The following is a 16,309-nucleotide window of genomic DNA, read 5'->3' on the forward strand; positions in this document are numbered from 1 at the left end:
TGTGTGTAATTGTGATGAAACAAAAATATTATATTCCACAAATCATGTAAATTAATCAAGTAATTTTATTTTTGTAAAGAAAATCATTTTTAAGTGATTAATGGGAATTTGCAGGCATTACTACAAAAATCTCAAGTTTGAATTGTTGAATTATCTCCCTTGTTTTTAGAGATTGCTTTCAAAATGGTGACAAGATAATCACTCCTGGGTTACTCATAAAATTGATCTTAATTTAAGACTACTTGATCCATGTATGTGAATTTTGAAATATAATATTTTCATTTTATCTTGGGTGTGTATATCAAACGGATTTTTTATTTTTAATATAGGGGTAATTCTGAGCCAGAACCAGAGAAACAATGTATATGTGGTATCTCTTTCTCTTTTTCTCTCTTTATATATATATATATATATATATATATATATATATATATATATGTAGAGAGTGAGAAACTTTGTATATATTATAATTAAATAATTTTTATTTTTTAATATGGGGGTAATTCTGAGCAAGAACCAGAGAAACAATGTATATCTGGTATCTCTCTCTTTCTTTCTTTATATATATAGAAAGAGAGTGAGAAAATTTATTTATTTATATCTATAATATAAAGCTGTGTGTGTGTGTCTGGTCACGAATAGGCTCCTATATGGTTGACTATTTTAAACTGATTACATATAATGATAGATGTATCGAGCGAGACACAGGAATGGGTGTTTGATCCTGCAGAACGGTGGTTCATTAAAATTGTGGGATCTGCATTCGCGCCTGGTCCACAAAGTATGGAAATAAAAAATTTTAAAATTAAAAAAAAAAAACGTTTACAAGTGTTTTTGATATAGATGTACATAAGAATACTTTGATAAGTATGTTTTAACTTAAATAGGGATGGTATAATAAAATTGTGGGGTCTGCGTTCGCGCCTGGCCTCCATAGAATGGAAATAGGCAAAAACTTTAATAAAGACTTTTCATATCTATCTACCTAAGTATACTTTGATAATTATGTTTCAGTTTGAAGAAATATGGTATAATAAAATTATGGGGTGTTCGTTCACACCTGACCTCCATAGAATGGAAATATGTCACAAAGTTTAACAAGATTTTTTAATATAGATCCACAGAATATTGTGATAAGTGTTTCAGTGTGAACAGGTATGGTATAATAAATTATGGGGTTTATCTATTTTATTTTTACTTTCATATTTTACTTTAGTTTTGATACCCCCAAATTCGAAGCCATCTCTTTACAACCCTTCCTTTTCATAACCTGTCATACTTTAATAAATCAGAGTCCATTTTCTGTAGGCTGTTTTTGAACCCAGTCAACAACGGGTACTTTTGCTAGTATATATATATATATATATATATATATATATATATATATTATAATTATTCTAAACACTAGTGTACAACACTAAAATGTTTGTTTCATTTCTAGGAGGAATCATTAAGCTAATTACGGGGATTCATTTTTAATGGCTCGTTTTATATCAAACTAGTCTTTACTCTTAGTACGTACCAATAAGATTCATTGGTTTTATTATCTCATCTCTACCTATTTGTTTCCATTATCCAATGGGTATCACTCCCTACTTTCAAATACTTGAAATGGAAAAAAAAGTAACCTTATAAAAAGTTATCTCTGTCTGTAGAATAGACCAGCTCCGTAGTGAAAGAGATGGACATACTCGGTTTTGATTTGACTTCTGGAAAATTTATTAGACAAAAATACTATTGTAGAAGTATTGTTGGGCAATACTTTGTCTCCAGCAGATTATCTAGATGACGGCTTATCAATTAAGCAGCTAATATCTGTTGTGTTGACATGCTGGCAACAGCTCGGTTGGTAGTAAGCTCAAGCAATTATTGTATCGCTATGGTAGTGGAAGTGATTAGATTTTATGTCGTTTTCTTTCTTTCTCTGATGCTACAAGATCAGGCTATCTGAAGATACTGGCTGCTTGGCCTAAAATGCATCAAACATTGATGTTATTTTATTCCCTTTCCCTTTGCAAAACTCAATTATGTTCTGCAAATTCAAAGAACAAAAACAACAATTTTCCTCTATAAAACAACCAAACTAAAATAAATATTTGAAAATATAAAGAACTTGAAGCATAAAAACCCATTTGAAAAAAATGAAACAACCTGAGATGGGTTGATATGCTCTAAAACAACCAAATCAAATATAACCTTTCTTTGTTAAGAGCTTTAAACATAGTAATAAAAAGAAGTGCCACTATTATTTTTGCTCAACATTTTCATATTCTTTATGCATATTTATTTTCTTTTTACAAACACAATCATATTACATACAGTGTACTGCAGATATTAGTATTATGTAAGCTTTTCCTTGCTGGCCCCTTTGGCTGTGGGATAGAATTCTGAACAATACATTTGAATCCATTCGCACTGCTAGTCAGCAGAGAAAGATTTTCCTGGCTTCTTTGCCACATACCAACTTCCTGTCATAACATCATTTCCTGAGCACATTAACTTCATTTTCTAACATTAAATTCTAATGAAATTTTCTGCTTTTCTACTTAATCTAACCTCATGTAGAAAAATCCTACAACCAAATATTGCTACGGTATTTCACACAAACGAAAAGAAAACTGATTATGTTAAATAACTTCCAAACACTTAAGTCAATTCAATCAAATCACATATTCAGAGGTGTTAAAACAATTGGTACAGTAAATTTTATAACATTTTAAATTGAAATATCTCATCTTTGTCGTCTCTCAGGATACTTCATCACTGAATCTATATGACTTCTCCAGTTCTCTTGATCTCACATGACAGTTTGCAGGTCTCGAACACTTTCCAATCCTGTGTCTTGTAGCAGGTTGTCAATGTAGGTCATTCTTCTTTTACCACGGTGTGGTTGTACATATGTTGGTATCCAAAGGGCGAATGAACTCTTTTTCTGGGTCAACGGCCAACTAGCACCGTGTATATTTGTGTGTGTGTATATGTGTATTGGGGTGGAGAGGGCTCCCGTAAGCCGTGGTGAAGGCAGCCTTTCTAGGAGAAGCAAATTTCTGATTTAAAAAACCATAAAACAGAAGACCATTACCCGCATTAAGCTGGTCTGCAGTTTAATTTGTTGCTGGCTATCTTGCTCTTGCTTGTTGCTGGATTTCAACATTTTGAACCGAGAGAGAGACTTAGCTGTCGTACAAAGCTAAGACTCTGTAACATCATATTTGTATAGATACTCCCTCAGGCATTTGGGCTCATGGATTTTAAATGTCTGAGGGAGTGGCACTCGTCTGACAAGATGTTGCAATCATCATCATCATCCAGAGAACTAGCTTGCTGGCTTCCTCTTCACTGTATCTTCTGCTGTGACTGGTTACATCCATCCTTCTCTGCTGTACTTTCAGTGACACTGGTGATAGGTCACCATAAAGCTGTTGGTTTGTTGCGTGGCTCTGTTACATGATAAGGGCTGCCCCCTTTTCATGTAAGTATAAAAATAGAGAGATTTAGTTAAAATGAAATAGAATAGACGAAATTCGAACCTCGTAAATTAGGTTTAGAAATAGATTACGAGAGAGAATTAGAAAATGGAATGTAAAACAAACCATTGTTTAGCTTAGAGATAAAATAGTTTCAAGAAAAGAATGTGCGTTGACAAGTCTGTTATGAAAAATTCAATTGGGGAATGCAAACAACAATAATAATAATAATAAGACTCCTTATATAACAGCTCCTCCATGTTGTATTGAGGGCCATCCTGAGCATCTGTGTGTAACAGTCATCCAGTCTCTACTTCAGCACATTTGTAAGCGTCCATGCCTCAGCACCGTAGAGGAGGACTGTTTCTACTCTGCCAACAAATAGCATTTTCTTATGACTTTCATACTTAAGTTTGAAATCACATTTTCACTGTTAAACACATAATTTGATTAGACACATTTAAGAGAATCTGCTTTTGTTTTATTATAGAAAACTCGTTTTTGTTTTCCTTTCTGTAAGTATTACATTCTTGTTTGTTTTCTGGTCAAATCTATTAATAATAAATTAAAACTTTGAAAATAATTATAACCCCTTTAAACTGTTGTATAGAAATTAAGTTTCCAGTAGCTTCTTTCCGAAGTGTGCAGGCTTGTGGAACTCTGCTCCTGCTGACTGTTTTCCTCTTACTTATAGCCTTAGTCTTTTCAAGTCTAAGGTAGGTCTTTGTGATAATCATCTTTTGTTCTTGTTAGCTCCTTAGTAGCTTTGTTTTATCTGGAGTGATTTCCATTAAGATTTTTTTAATTTCTGCTTTTAATTGAAGTTTCTAAAAGTCATATCACGGTTAATGTATGCTCCTAAACTAAGAATGTGACCCTGTTGAGTAACTTTTTTGTTACAAAAGAGTTTACAGTTTCTTTTTATTCTTTGCTGATTGTGTTTAGAGCTTAACTAAAAACACATCACAATAAATTCAAGCTCTTTTTAAATTTGATAACTGTAAAATTCTACCTTATTTTTTGTTTTAAAAGTATTTTTTTTTTCTTTAAATTTAATTTTCTTTTTTGTCATGCTAGGCTGGACCCCTATCTCTGCGATGCACACGGTGGCAAAAATGTTGGGAATGCCAAAGATGAGAGTTTATGAAGTGGCAACTTTCTACACCATGTTCAACAGGTAACAAAAACAAGCAATTGATTTGGAGGATGGGATTTCAAAACGAAACCTAATGCTACACCTGTCGATGTGTTTCAACCAGTCCATTATCAACTTATTCTACAATTGCTGATAATATTTGTCTTTTCTCAGTGAAATGGAGTAGAAGAATTTTTTTTAAATTTCTACAAGAATTATGTAAACAACGACATGTTTTTCCATGAATGTTGTGCTGGCATATTCTAGTAGCTTACATTAACTGCCAGAATATGTGGAGTACTGATCGCATTTTGAAATGTTAGAATAAAAGAAAACATTTATCGTATAGTAATTTCAATCAGGAAAAATGGAAATACAGAATTACGATAAGTTTGGTGAAATAATGTGTAGCAACAAATGAAAACTTGATTTTCCGATTAATTTCCATTCCTGGTAAAATGAAAGAACGTTTTCTGGCGACTGTAGCATAATCTTCAAATCTGTTGGATTAATCATGACGACTGTACTAAAATTATTTATTTTTAACTAGCGGGGGTATTGGGTGTGGAGAGGTGTGTGTTAAAATAACAGAAGGAAGTCCAGGTGGAGAGAGGTGTTTAAAAAAAAGTGGTAGTAGCGAGGAATGGGGGGAATCAAACAACAATCGGCAGCCCATGTGGAGGGAAGTGTTTAAAAAAAAAAAAAAAAAGATGATTAGTAGCGGGGGAGGGGGAATCAAAAGAACAGTAGGCAGCCAGGATGGAGAGAGATGTTTAAAAAAAAAAAAAAAAAAAAAAAAGTGGTAGTAGGCAGGCTGAAACCCGTGACGTGAAGACGGAAAAGAAAGTGAAAAAAAAAAAAAAAACCTGACGTCTTATCGATGCTCCATGATGTAGTCAAAAGCAAAGTCAATCCAATTAATATGATGACTTGCAAAAATGGCGATTCAAAAAAAACGACTACTGGTTGTAGAAAAATGCCCAGTTTAGGGTGAAGGAATTAATTTTTTGGGACAATTTTTCAACATTTGTCGTCGGAAGGGTCGAGCTTTAAAACAATACTGATCTTGTGAGGATCTGTCGCCTCTGTCGAAAGTTTTTGTGAGACATGCAAACACACACAGATTTTGCCCTTTATATATATATATATATATATAGATGATATAAATTTTTTCATGGTTAAAACTTAGATTTTCTTCTAATTTATTAAAAATCGTCTGCTGCAGTTTACATAAGCTGCCAAAATATCCCCAAAAAATTGAGTCATTCTCCGCATAAATACCGAATTATCTGCTATTTTTCACCAAGTAGTCCCTACTTATCAAGGCTAAAAGCCACTAGAGGATAAAGAATAATAAGATGAATAGATTGGCAGTTGAATGATGATGAATATTATGAAAAGATTTAAATAGACTTATTTTATATTTATTTTATTTCTTTATCGCACACTTTCCGAAATTGTTCGGCTTAAGTGCAGATGCACTGCATTTCTTGTGTACCAGAAAAAAAATTGAGTTGCTGCCAATTCTCTTTCCATAAACTGAACAAAAGAATTTTCCTCTTTCTGAGGGCTTTCTAACCACTAATTGCTATCTTAGTCTAAGTAACATTCACTCTCGCATCTTTACTTTCCATAGCATTCCATCTCTTCTAAACAACTCATATGAAACTTCCTAGACAACGCTTTTAAGACACAAATGTAAAGCAACAGACTCTGTACAGAATCCTGACATAGTTCTATGTTTGTATTAAAGCTGCAACTAAATATGTTCTTAATTATAATATGACTTTGTGCAGTTCTGTACATTGTTTTAATAATCTTCATCAACCAATCCTTACTTGTCCTTAATTTACATAAACTCCAACAGACATCTTTTGGCACTTTATTAAAAGGTTTCTCCAAATCCACAAAAGCAAAATACAGGGGTTTTTTTGTTTTTGTTTTTTGTTTTTTTACCCAGATACTTCTCTCATGTTTCTCTTAGAATAAATGTACCTCTGGTGGTATTTTATCTAAATTTAAAATCAGACTCCATTTCACGTATGCTTGCTACTCAGTTACTCTTTCAACTGCTTTCAGGGCTTGATTCATCAACTTTAAGACTTTATAATTACTTCTATCCATAGCCTCTCCTTTTTCCTTTGTAGCAGTTAACAATTGAACTAAAATCCCAGTCTTTCAGAACAAGCCGTTTTATGATCTTAATTGTCAAGTCTCAATGCTTGTTTCATTCACGTTGGCAATATCATCTCAATGCCTGTTTCACCCACCATCTTGAACATTTCTGCAACAATATCTGAGTGTCTTACAGCCTTACATTTCATCTTACAGCTTCCTATATCATTTCTTTCTCAATTCTTATGGTTTAACTAGATATTGTTTATGCAACTTCTAGATTTATTTGGTTCCATAAAAACTCAAAATTCAACAATCCCTCACAATAACAATTTTAAGCATCCCTCTTGCCCTGTTCATTTGTGGCTAGCACCCCATTGTTATTTAGAATGCACTTTTCTCCTATAACACTTATATTTGTCTTTGCCATCTGTTTAGCTATTAGGTGGACATGAAAGTTTATGCAGAATTTTTTTTTTTTTTATTTCAAATGATGTATTTTCAATAAAGTTTTTGTTATAATACCTTTACTTTTATTTACCATTTTAAAAAGCATTTTTTGCATTATCTAATCGTTTAAATTACAATTGTTTTAAAACAATTGTCTTCTTTTCAGAACGTTGAATATAAGATGGAAAAAAGCAAATTCACACAATTTTCGTATTTCAATTCAAGCTAGACCAAAAAGCTGCTGAAACGGCTTGCAATATCAACAAAGCATTTGACACAGGAACCACTACTGAACGCTCAGCACAATGGTGGTTTAAGAAATTTCATGGTAACGACGAGAGTCTTGAAGATGAGTGTAGTAGTTGGCCATCAGATGTTGACCCACTTACAACTGTTCGAGAACTTCTGAATTAGACTTAATCTATACAACAATTTTCAACCACTTAAGAGAAATTGGAAAGACAAAAAAACTTAATAAATGGGTGCCTCACAAACTGAAGGACAATAAAAAAAAAAAAACGCTATTATGAAATGTCTTATTTTCTTCTTTTACACAACAAGAACAATCCATTTCTTGTCCGGATTGTGACTTGCAATAAAAAGTGGGTTCTTTACGACAACTGGTGATGCTCAGCTCAGTGGTTAGACGCCGCTGAAGCTCCACAACACTTCCTGAAGCCAGAGTTGCACCAAAAGAAGGTCATATTGACTGTTCTGTGGTCTGCGACTGGTCTCATCCATTACAGTTTTTTCAAAATCATTAAGGCAGAAAAGTAATGGATGAAATGCACCAGAAACTTTGACAACAACACCCAGCATTAGTCAACAGAAAAGGCCTAATTTTCCTCCACGACAATGCCTGACCGCACGTTGTTAAACCAGTTCTCCAGAAGTAAAATGAATTGGGCTATGAAACTTAGTCTCAGATGCCATACTCTCCAGACCTCTCACCTACCGACTACCACTTTTGCAAACATCTCTACAACTTTCTGCGTGAGAAATGTTTCAAAAACCTAAGCAATATCAAAAACATGTTCACTGACTTCATCACCACTAGAACGCAAAATTTTTACATTACTGACATAAAAACACTTGTTTTGCATTGGCAAAAAAGCATGTTGATTCTGATGGTGCTTATTTAGATCAATAAATTTTTGTTTGAGTTCAGATGTGTTCATCTGAATTTTAGGGGCATTTCGCTCTTGGCGATTATTAAAGTTTTCCTTCAGTAATTACAGCATTATTGGTCAACTGTCTCCTACAATGTCTCATAGAAAAATTGAACTGAAACCTTTGTTTCCGCCATCAACCTTGATATCTGTAATGCTATGCATCATTCAACTGACGTCATTTTATTTTTCTCTATTTTGACCTCTTTAATGTTACATTTTCTAGCTTCTGGCCTGCTTCCTGGTTGACTGTAATATAGTTGCCTTCAAATCCAATGTAAACAAGTTTTTGTTAAGTCATCTCTTTAAATACTCCAAAGTTTACACCATTAATGATTACTAAACTATCACCTTACTTTTGTTGACCCTTATCATTGAGTGGCCTTTGGGCCTTGATAATAATTGGTGGCTCCCTTGAAAAAAAAAAAAAAAACATCCTCGAGTGTCACAGTCAATTATCTCTCTAAGGGAGCAAATTGTACCCCAATACAAGTATTTTGGGTTTTTTTTCACTTTAATCCCATTTACTAATCGTGATGTGAAATAATGTGTACATGAGATTTTTTTTTAATCTGCAGGGAACCTGTGGGTAAAAACTTTGTGCAGATCTGTACCACGACTCCTTGTATGTTAGGTGGTGTTGGATCGGATGTCATTTTTGATGCTTTGAAAAAGAAACTCGGTAAGAAAGTTTCATAGGAATATTTTCCAATTCTGAAAAACTTTGCATTAGATTCTAAATCAACAGATCTTAATCATTGACCGCAATAATAGCAGCATGCTTTGTGTCTTTTTTAATGTACAGGCTGTCCAAATAAAATTTATACACATTTAATGGCTAAATTTCTGTTTCTTTTCATATTTCAATAATTTGGAAGATTCCCTCTATATTAAAAAAAATGTATAATGTACGTTCCTGTGACAGAACAAAAATGTCATGAATTGATCAAGTAGTTTTATTTTTAACTAAGAAAAAGAAATTAGATGACTAAGCAAAAAGGGGTAATTGTACAGTTTAATCAAGACATTAAAAAATGAAAATATCAAAAATGGTTATATTGCATGTATCTGTTATGGAACGAAGTTCTCCGAAAAAAATTTCACTTAATTTCATCAAATAGTTTTTGTTTTTTTTACAGCGAAAAAATAATTTGTTATGATACCGAGCAAAAGGTTCAAATTTTAGGAAGAAAAGCTAGTATTAAAGATGGGGAGGGAGTTTCAGCGCTTTACATTGAGTTATCTCCCCTGACGTGTTTAACAAATTAAGAACGTGTTTTTCTGCTGTAAAAAAAAACAAAAAAACTACTCGATCAAATTAAATGAAATTTTTTTTCGGAGATCTTCAGTCCAAAACGGATATGTACAATATAACCTTTTTTCAATATTTTCATTTTTTAATGTCTTGATTAAACTGTACAAGTACCCAAAAAGGGACTCTGGCATCATCATGTTGAAGAAACAAGGGCAGACAACTCCGCAATAATTCAAACTTGGAGATCGGTCTTGTAATTCCTACATTTTCCTATTTTAAAATGATTTTTTTAATAAAAATAAAATTACTTGATGATTTGGGGAATATGATCTTTTTTTTTTTTTTTTTTCAGCCACAGCTACGTATATCATAAAGATATTTTTGTATTTTTTAAATAATGGTGGTAGCCAGATTTTGCTTAGAACAAAGGAAATTATCTGAAATCGTGATTGGATGTTGGAAATGTTGAAGATTTAAATACAAATGCAGTTTTGGAGAGTTTCAAACAGATCCGTCTATACAAGTTACCATCACTGGAATTAGAGATTTGTTTGAAAATGGAACTGTTCAGCATGTTTACAAAGAATGTTCTGGAAAACTATGTACATTGATTACTCCCATCCCTACATACATACAAGACACGATTTGCATGAATGGATGTTTGAAACTCTTCTAAATTGTCTCTGCTCTTCAACTACATTTTTCAATTTCCAGTCGCGTTTTAGCATGCTTTTTTTTTTACTAGAACCTAAGTCTGATTGCTATCTTTTTTTCATGTATGGAAAGAATGAAAAATTTAGCAAGTTTTAAGCTGTTAAACTGTGTATATATTTTATTGGGACATTCTGTTTAGCAGTTGATAAACTGAATTACTTATTCTTTGTTAGTTAAGTTAGTAGTTTATCGGATGCTAACAATTGAAGTCCGGGTTTCAAACATCTAGTCACACTAAATCATAGGACAATAAAATGTGTTTGGACAACATATATAAAAAAAAAATCGATATGAAAGATATATGTAAATATTGATTTCTTTATTTCTTATTTGTTGACATGTAAGAATACAGTATATCAGTAAGGTATGAAAATATATTTATGGTAATTAAGCTACACAGAGGTCTCTGCATTTCATCCTTATAGAAAATTTTCGTATAACATCTTTTCTGTAGCAAAGGTGCTGTACAAAAGAAAAGCGATCATCTATACTAATATTTGTTTTAGGCTACTAAACATAAGAATATAAAATTTGCTTGGAGTGATCACCTGATTTCTTCAGGGGATCATATCAATATTGTCACAAATTTGATTAAAATTTTAGATATGGCTATTATTTTTCTTCTTTTTAGGTATTGGCAATGGAGAGACAACTCCTGATAAGATGTTCACCTTGTTAGAAGTGGAATGTCTCGGTGCATGTGTTAATGCGCCAATGGTACAGATTAATGATGATTATTATGTAAGTTATCATTCTAACGAATGGATGTGGCTCTGCACCATCTCCAATTATTGGTTTCTTAATTGTTTTTTTTTTTTTTTTTTTTACACATAAACAACAGATAAACAAAAAAATAACTAAAAAGAAAAACTCTTAAAAAATATAACAGGATTTATTTCTTCTTATAAGTAATACACTGAAATATGCACATGTGACAGTCTTATATTTTTTTTTTTTTTAATCCTGTGAGATGATGCTTCATAATTTGTGTATTCATTCTTTTGCGAATTGTTATCCTCATCTTTATAGTTGTTGTTTTCGTTTCATCACATTTCAGCCAACATCCTTTGGCCTATGGGGCCCGTGGCACAGTGGATAGAGGCGTTGTTATGCGTCTGTCCAGGAATATGAACAAACACCAAATTAAAAGAGAAAAAAAACTCATAAAACTCAGAGTTAAAATAATGAAATATTTACTTTAATATAAAACATAAATAATATTGACAAGTAAATACACTTAGTACTATTGCTACTAACTTTGAAAGCAATTATAAGGTCTATAGCGTTGATGGTAAAAGGGAGATAAATACAACTAAATTTAAATCAAATGTTGTACGTATTGGAAAATTTAATAATAAGAATATTAAAATATAGTTGTATGGGTAAATTTAATAATAAGAATATTAAAATATAGTTCTTTGGTCAGTAGGAAAAAAAAAATTTTGTATTTACCGAAATTCCAGTTTTTTTAATGATGTGGTGGTTGGTTTTTAAGGAGTTTCTTTTGGTTAGATTTTCGTCCTTGAAACATTACTGGAGTTATTAACTGCAAGCCAGCAACTTAACGATTAACAACTGATGTGACTACTAGTACAGAGTTCTTATGTAGGTTTCTGCATAGAATTTTCTTGATTATTTCAGATTGTTCCGAAAACATTCTAAATAGAATATTTTAATATTCCATTCATTTTTATAAGGAAAATGTCTTCTCATAAGTTTCTACAATTTCAGGTGAGCATTGTCTGAAGATAGCAGTTTTAATCCTACTCAAGCAGGCCAGATGATTAGTTGGCGAAAATGTTGTGAAACAACAACCATGGAAGGCAGTAATTACCAGATATTCAGTTACAAGACTCAGCATTCTTATCCCATTACGGTTAACCACCCGAAGAAGGCCAGAGGATAAGTTGGTTAAAATATGGTGAAACAACAATTATGAAGATAAGGATAACAGTTTGGAAAAGAATGAATACACAGATGACTGTCTTAATATATATGAACACTTGATGTGAAAGAATGTGAACTAAACATTTTTTTTTTTTTTTTGTGATAAGGAGACCGACAACATATCACAGAATAAGAAATATATTTAATCAGCAAATATATTTTGATAAAGCTGATGTTTTACTGGATAGTGTAAAAATTAGTTTTTTGGATAGAAAAATCAATAACACGCAGCAAATGTGTGAGTTTATTAACATTTTTATGAAAATAGTATCCATTGTATTTTAAATATAGAGTTGACCCAAGTAAGGTAAATTAATAAGTACTAATAAATACTCAGAAATAATATTGTGCTACATAGTTCAATACCGGTTATAAAATCATATTGTAAGATAAAATCTTTAATTTACTCCTTCAGTCACTTCTTGGCAGAAAATGTTCTTTTCTTTGTCTATTTTTTTTTTTTTTTACATAACATTTCATTGACTTTTTTTTGTTGAAGAACCGCTGCACATCGAAATTACTAAGAGTTTCTTTTTTTACACCATTACAAATATTATTTTAATGATATTCAAAAACAAAGCTACATCAAAGGAAGATCACTCTCATATTCTTGTCCAAGGTTGCTAGATTGGCCTTTTTAAAGCCGAATTTTGCAAATTTGCCCTTTTTTGAAGCAGTTTGAACCTGGCCTTTTTCAAATTGTAACATATAAATTAAGAAAGAAAAAAACAGAATATTATATAAATCATTTTAATTATGAAATACATTCTTCAGATGCCTCGAGAGGGATCTTCAGTGATGCACTGTCCTTATTGCAGATTTTGAGTTTCACATCATATCTAATCAAACAACAACTCGACCCGACTGGATGCACCAGATTGTCTCTTCGAAACCTATTAGCTATGTGTGCCAACATTGCAAACAAAAATTGTGTTCTAACAATCTTCGACCTTTTTAGGGTTTTTTTAACGACACATCAGCAGGTATCAGCCAATTAATCTTATTGTTTCATATTGTTATTATAGATGTCTAATGAAGTGCAGATTCTAATTCGACATATAACTAATTTGAAACATTTCTGGTTTTCAGGAAGATTTAACTGTTGAAGACATAAATCGAATTATTGATGATATCATTGCGGGAAAGAAACCCAAACCAGGGCCTCAGTAAGTCGTTCACCTGAAACGTTCTTTTTATGTTATTTGTTTGTTCCCCAAAAATGAAGCAACAAAAATCCAAAACAGTTTTGTTAAAGTGAATCTATACAAAAGGCAATTGTCTACCTCCCCCCATCCCCCAATGAAAAATAAAGAAAAATCTCTGATGTGATGGAAAGAAAATATCGAACACCAAAAATTATGTAAATTGATCAAGTAATTTTATTTTTATAAAGAAAATAATTTTTAAACAAATTTAAGTTTTTCCTATCCCCCCCCCCCATGTTAAAAATGACTTTCTAAAATCTTAATTTGAAGTTACTTTCCTTCCTTCAGACTGTTTTCAAGATAGCGTCATAAGATTTTTGCGTGTCGTTTAGCCATAAAATTTTGTTTTCTTATTTTTAAAATAAAACTACCTTATTAATTTACCCGATTTTTGGTATGCAATATTTTCTTTTCATCATGGGTATATACATCATACAGGGTTTTTCTTTACTTTTTCATGAGGACTGAGGGGAGAATTCTGCACAAGTACCTTTTTCTTTTTTCTTTCAATTTTGGTCTTTTATTCTTTTAATTCAATCATTGTAAAGATTCTTTGAGGAAAAATTTGTTGTCTTCTGAAGTTGAGATAATTACCATCTTCAATGAAAGAAGATTTGTTTTGACTCAGTGAATGTTTGCATATATACAGCAGGTATTTCAAACTCATAGGATATAAAAGGGGCTGTTACATGATAGAGGGGTGCAGCAGGCCCCAGAGCAGGTAACGTCATCCAGGAATATTTACCATGAAGTAATTGCAGAGAGAGAGAGAGCCCCCACTTGTATAAATGTTTTTTTTGCATTGAAATTACTTTATATCATACTAGCCTGGGTGCCTGGCATTGCCCGGGTGTTTAGAGGTGTGTGTTGAGCAAAAAAAAAAGTGGTAGTAGACAGGCAGGCAAGCTTGCACCCATGACGCAAAGATGGAAAAGAAAGTGAAAGAAAACCTGACGTCTTATCCTTATTTCATGACGCGACCGGAAGTTTGGAGCGTTGAAGTTAGTAAAGTCATTCCGACCAATACGATTACTTGCAAAAATGGCAATGCGAAAAAGAAACAACCCTCCTTGTAAAAAACTGCCTAGTTGATGGTTAAGGAATTGATGTTTTTAGCCAATTTTTTGATATTTGTTGCCCAAAGGGTTGAGCTTCAAAACGATACCGATCTCGTGAAAATCTGTTGCCGCTGTCAAAAGTTTTAGACAAACATACATACATACATTTAAACAAACAGGTGAGATTTATATTATAGATTCATAAATGGTAAGTGGGGGACAGGGGAGGGTTGTCATAAGATGGAGAAGTAATAAAACTTTATAAAAGTTTACATTTACGATAATGGCATTAAATCAATTTGATAAATTCTGCATGTGTATGCACAGTTTTAATCAAATCTCTAAATCTCTGGATATTACTTTTCTAAAAATAATTGATAAGCTACAAAAATGCTTTTTATTTCAAAACTAGGATATTTTACTTTATATATATAAAAAGCATGTTGCCCGCTCATAAAATATGCTTAAATATGATATTTTAATTTTTGCAGATTTCATATTTATTATTATAGAATCAATATTCTATTATATTATATCCAATATATAATAATGAATTCAAAAGTAAAAAAAAAAATGACTTAGGTGCCATCAGCTTAAATTGAATCTAAAACATTTAGTGCTCCAACCTTAATCATTACCATTTTAGCTATCATCAGATAGATAATAAATGTTGAAACTTAACCAACTTTTAATGTATAAATGTATATTTGCGCATGCGTACATGAAAATTTTAAGTTAACTTATGCCTGCCAAGTTCTGATTTTTTTCAATTTTGACCCCCTTAGCAGCTATTTTTATTAGCTAAAGGCCAAATCGAATTTATTCCACAGGTCTAAATCCCCTATATATAAAGTTTCAAGTCCGTGGACAAAAAATTGACTGCAATTTAGTACAGATCATTCCTCAAACAGATAGACAAGGTGTCACCAAAATACTAACTCTAAATCAAGGGTGACAATCCATAAATATAGAAATTAAGGATGCACTTGGCAGTAAGCATATCCAATATTAATGAACATCACTTTTAACAGTTTTGATTATAAATAATTTTTTAAATTTTTTTTAGGAGTGGTCAAGGACATCGTTTTTCCTGTGAGCCCAAAGGCGGACTAACTTGCTTGACAGATAAGCCGACAGGACCCGGTTTTGGTGTACGAAGTGATCTATAGAACGTTTAGTTTTACTGATATTTAACTCCATTGAGTAAAATATAAACAACATCAAACTGTGTAATAAATTTTAGATTTTCTTGATATATTAAAATCTTTCGACAAAAAATTAAAATGTCTTGTTTAATGAAAGATGCAAACATTTTTTTTTTTTTTTTTTTGTATATTCCCCTCCTACACTTCTATCTGGCACCGAGAATAGTATTAATGTTTCTCTCTTTCTATTCATTTAATATCACTTTTCCAACATCTTTAGTCAGACATTTTTATATTCTGCAAGCTCTTTCTCTTCAGTCCCTATGCTTCAACGAGTCTCCAAATACTGTTCTATATAATCTTGTCTAATCACTCGTTCAAAATTGTCCTTGACCAACCTTCCTGAAATTCAAGAAGTCTATGCTTCTTCAACAATTTATTCAATAGGATGAGCATTCTACACGATCCTACGAAAGTAACGGATTCATCCTTAGAATAACCTCTATGCTGTGCAAATATTATGCTTTCAGCAAATCTTTCCATCTAATGTATTGGATTTGTTCAGAGTTCACATAAGTCCATTTAATCATGAATCTGTCATTGCACTGCAGTTGAGCAGAAAGAAACTAGGTAAGATCCCAGCATTCAC

At 32.2% G+C, this 16,309-nt stretch overlaps 1 protein-coding gene across 1 annotated transcript in view; it reads left to right on the forward strand.

Moving 5' to 3' along the window:
• The window catches only part of LOC145293178 (NADH dehydrogenase [ubiquinone] flavoprotein 2, mitochondrial-like), a 30,566-nt gene extending 14,754 nt beyond the window's left edge, over nt 1-15,812 (forward strand). Inside the window, exons 5-9 of the mRNA XM_080139655.1 lie at nt 4,545-4,644; nt 8,915-9,018; nt 10,937-11,046; nt 13,342-13,418; nt 15,582-15,812. Of these exons, the coding sequence (XP_079995781.1) occupies nt 4,545-4,644; nt 8,915-9,018; nt 10,937-11,046; nt 13,342-13,418; nt 15,582-15,684 (494 nt within the window). The 3' untranslated portion in view covers nt 15,685-15,812. The remainder of the gene's footprint in view (nt 1-4,544; nt 4,645-8,914; nt 9,019-10,936; nt 11,047-13,341; nt 13,419-15,581) is intronic.
• Nucleotides 15,813-16,309: the final 497 nt, after the last annotated feature.

Source organism: Euprymna scolopes, chromosome 2 (assembly GCF_053919585.1).
Source record: "Euprymna scolopes isolate OS-2025 chromosome 2, ASM5391958v1, whole genome shotgun sequence".
NCBI classification, from domain to species: Eukaryota; Metazoa; Mollusca; class Cephalopoda; order Sepiida; family Sepiolidae; genus Euprymna; species Euprymna scolopes.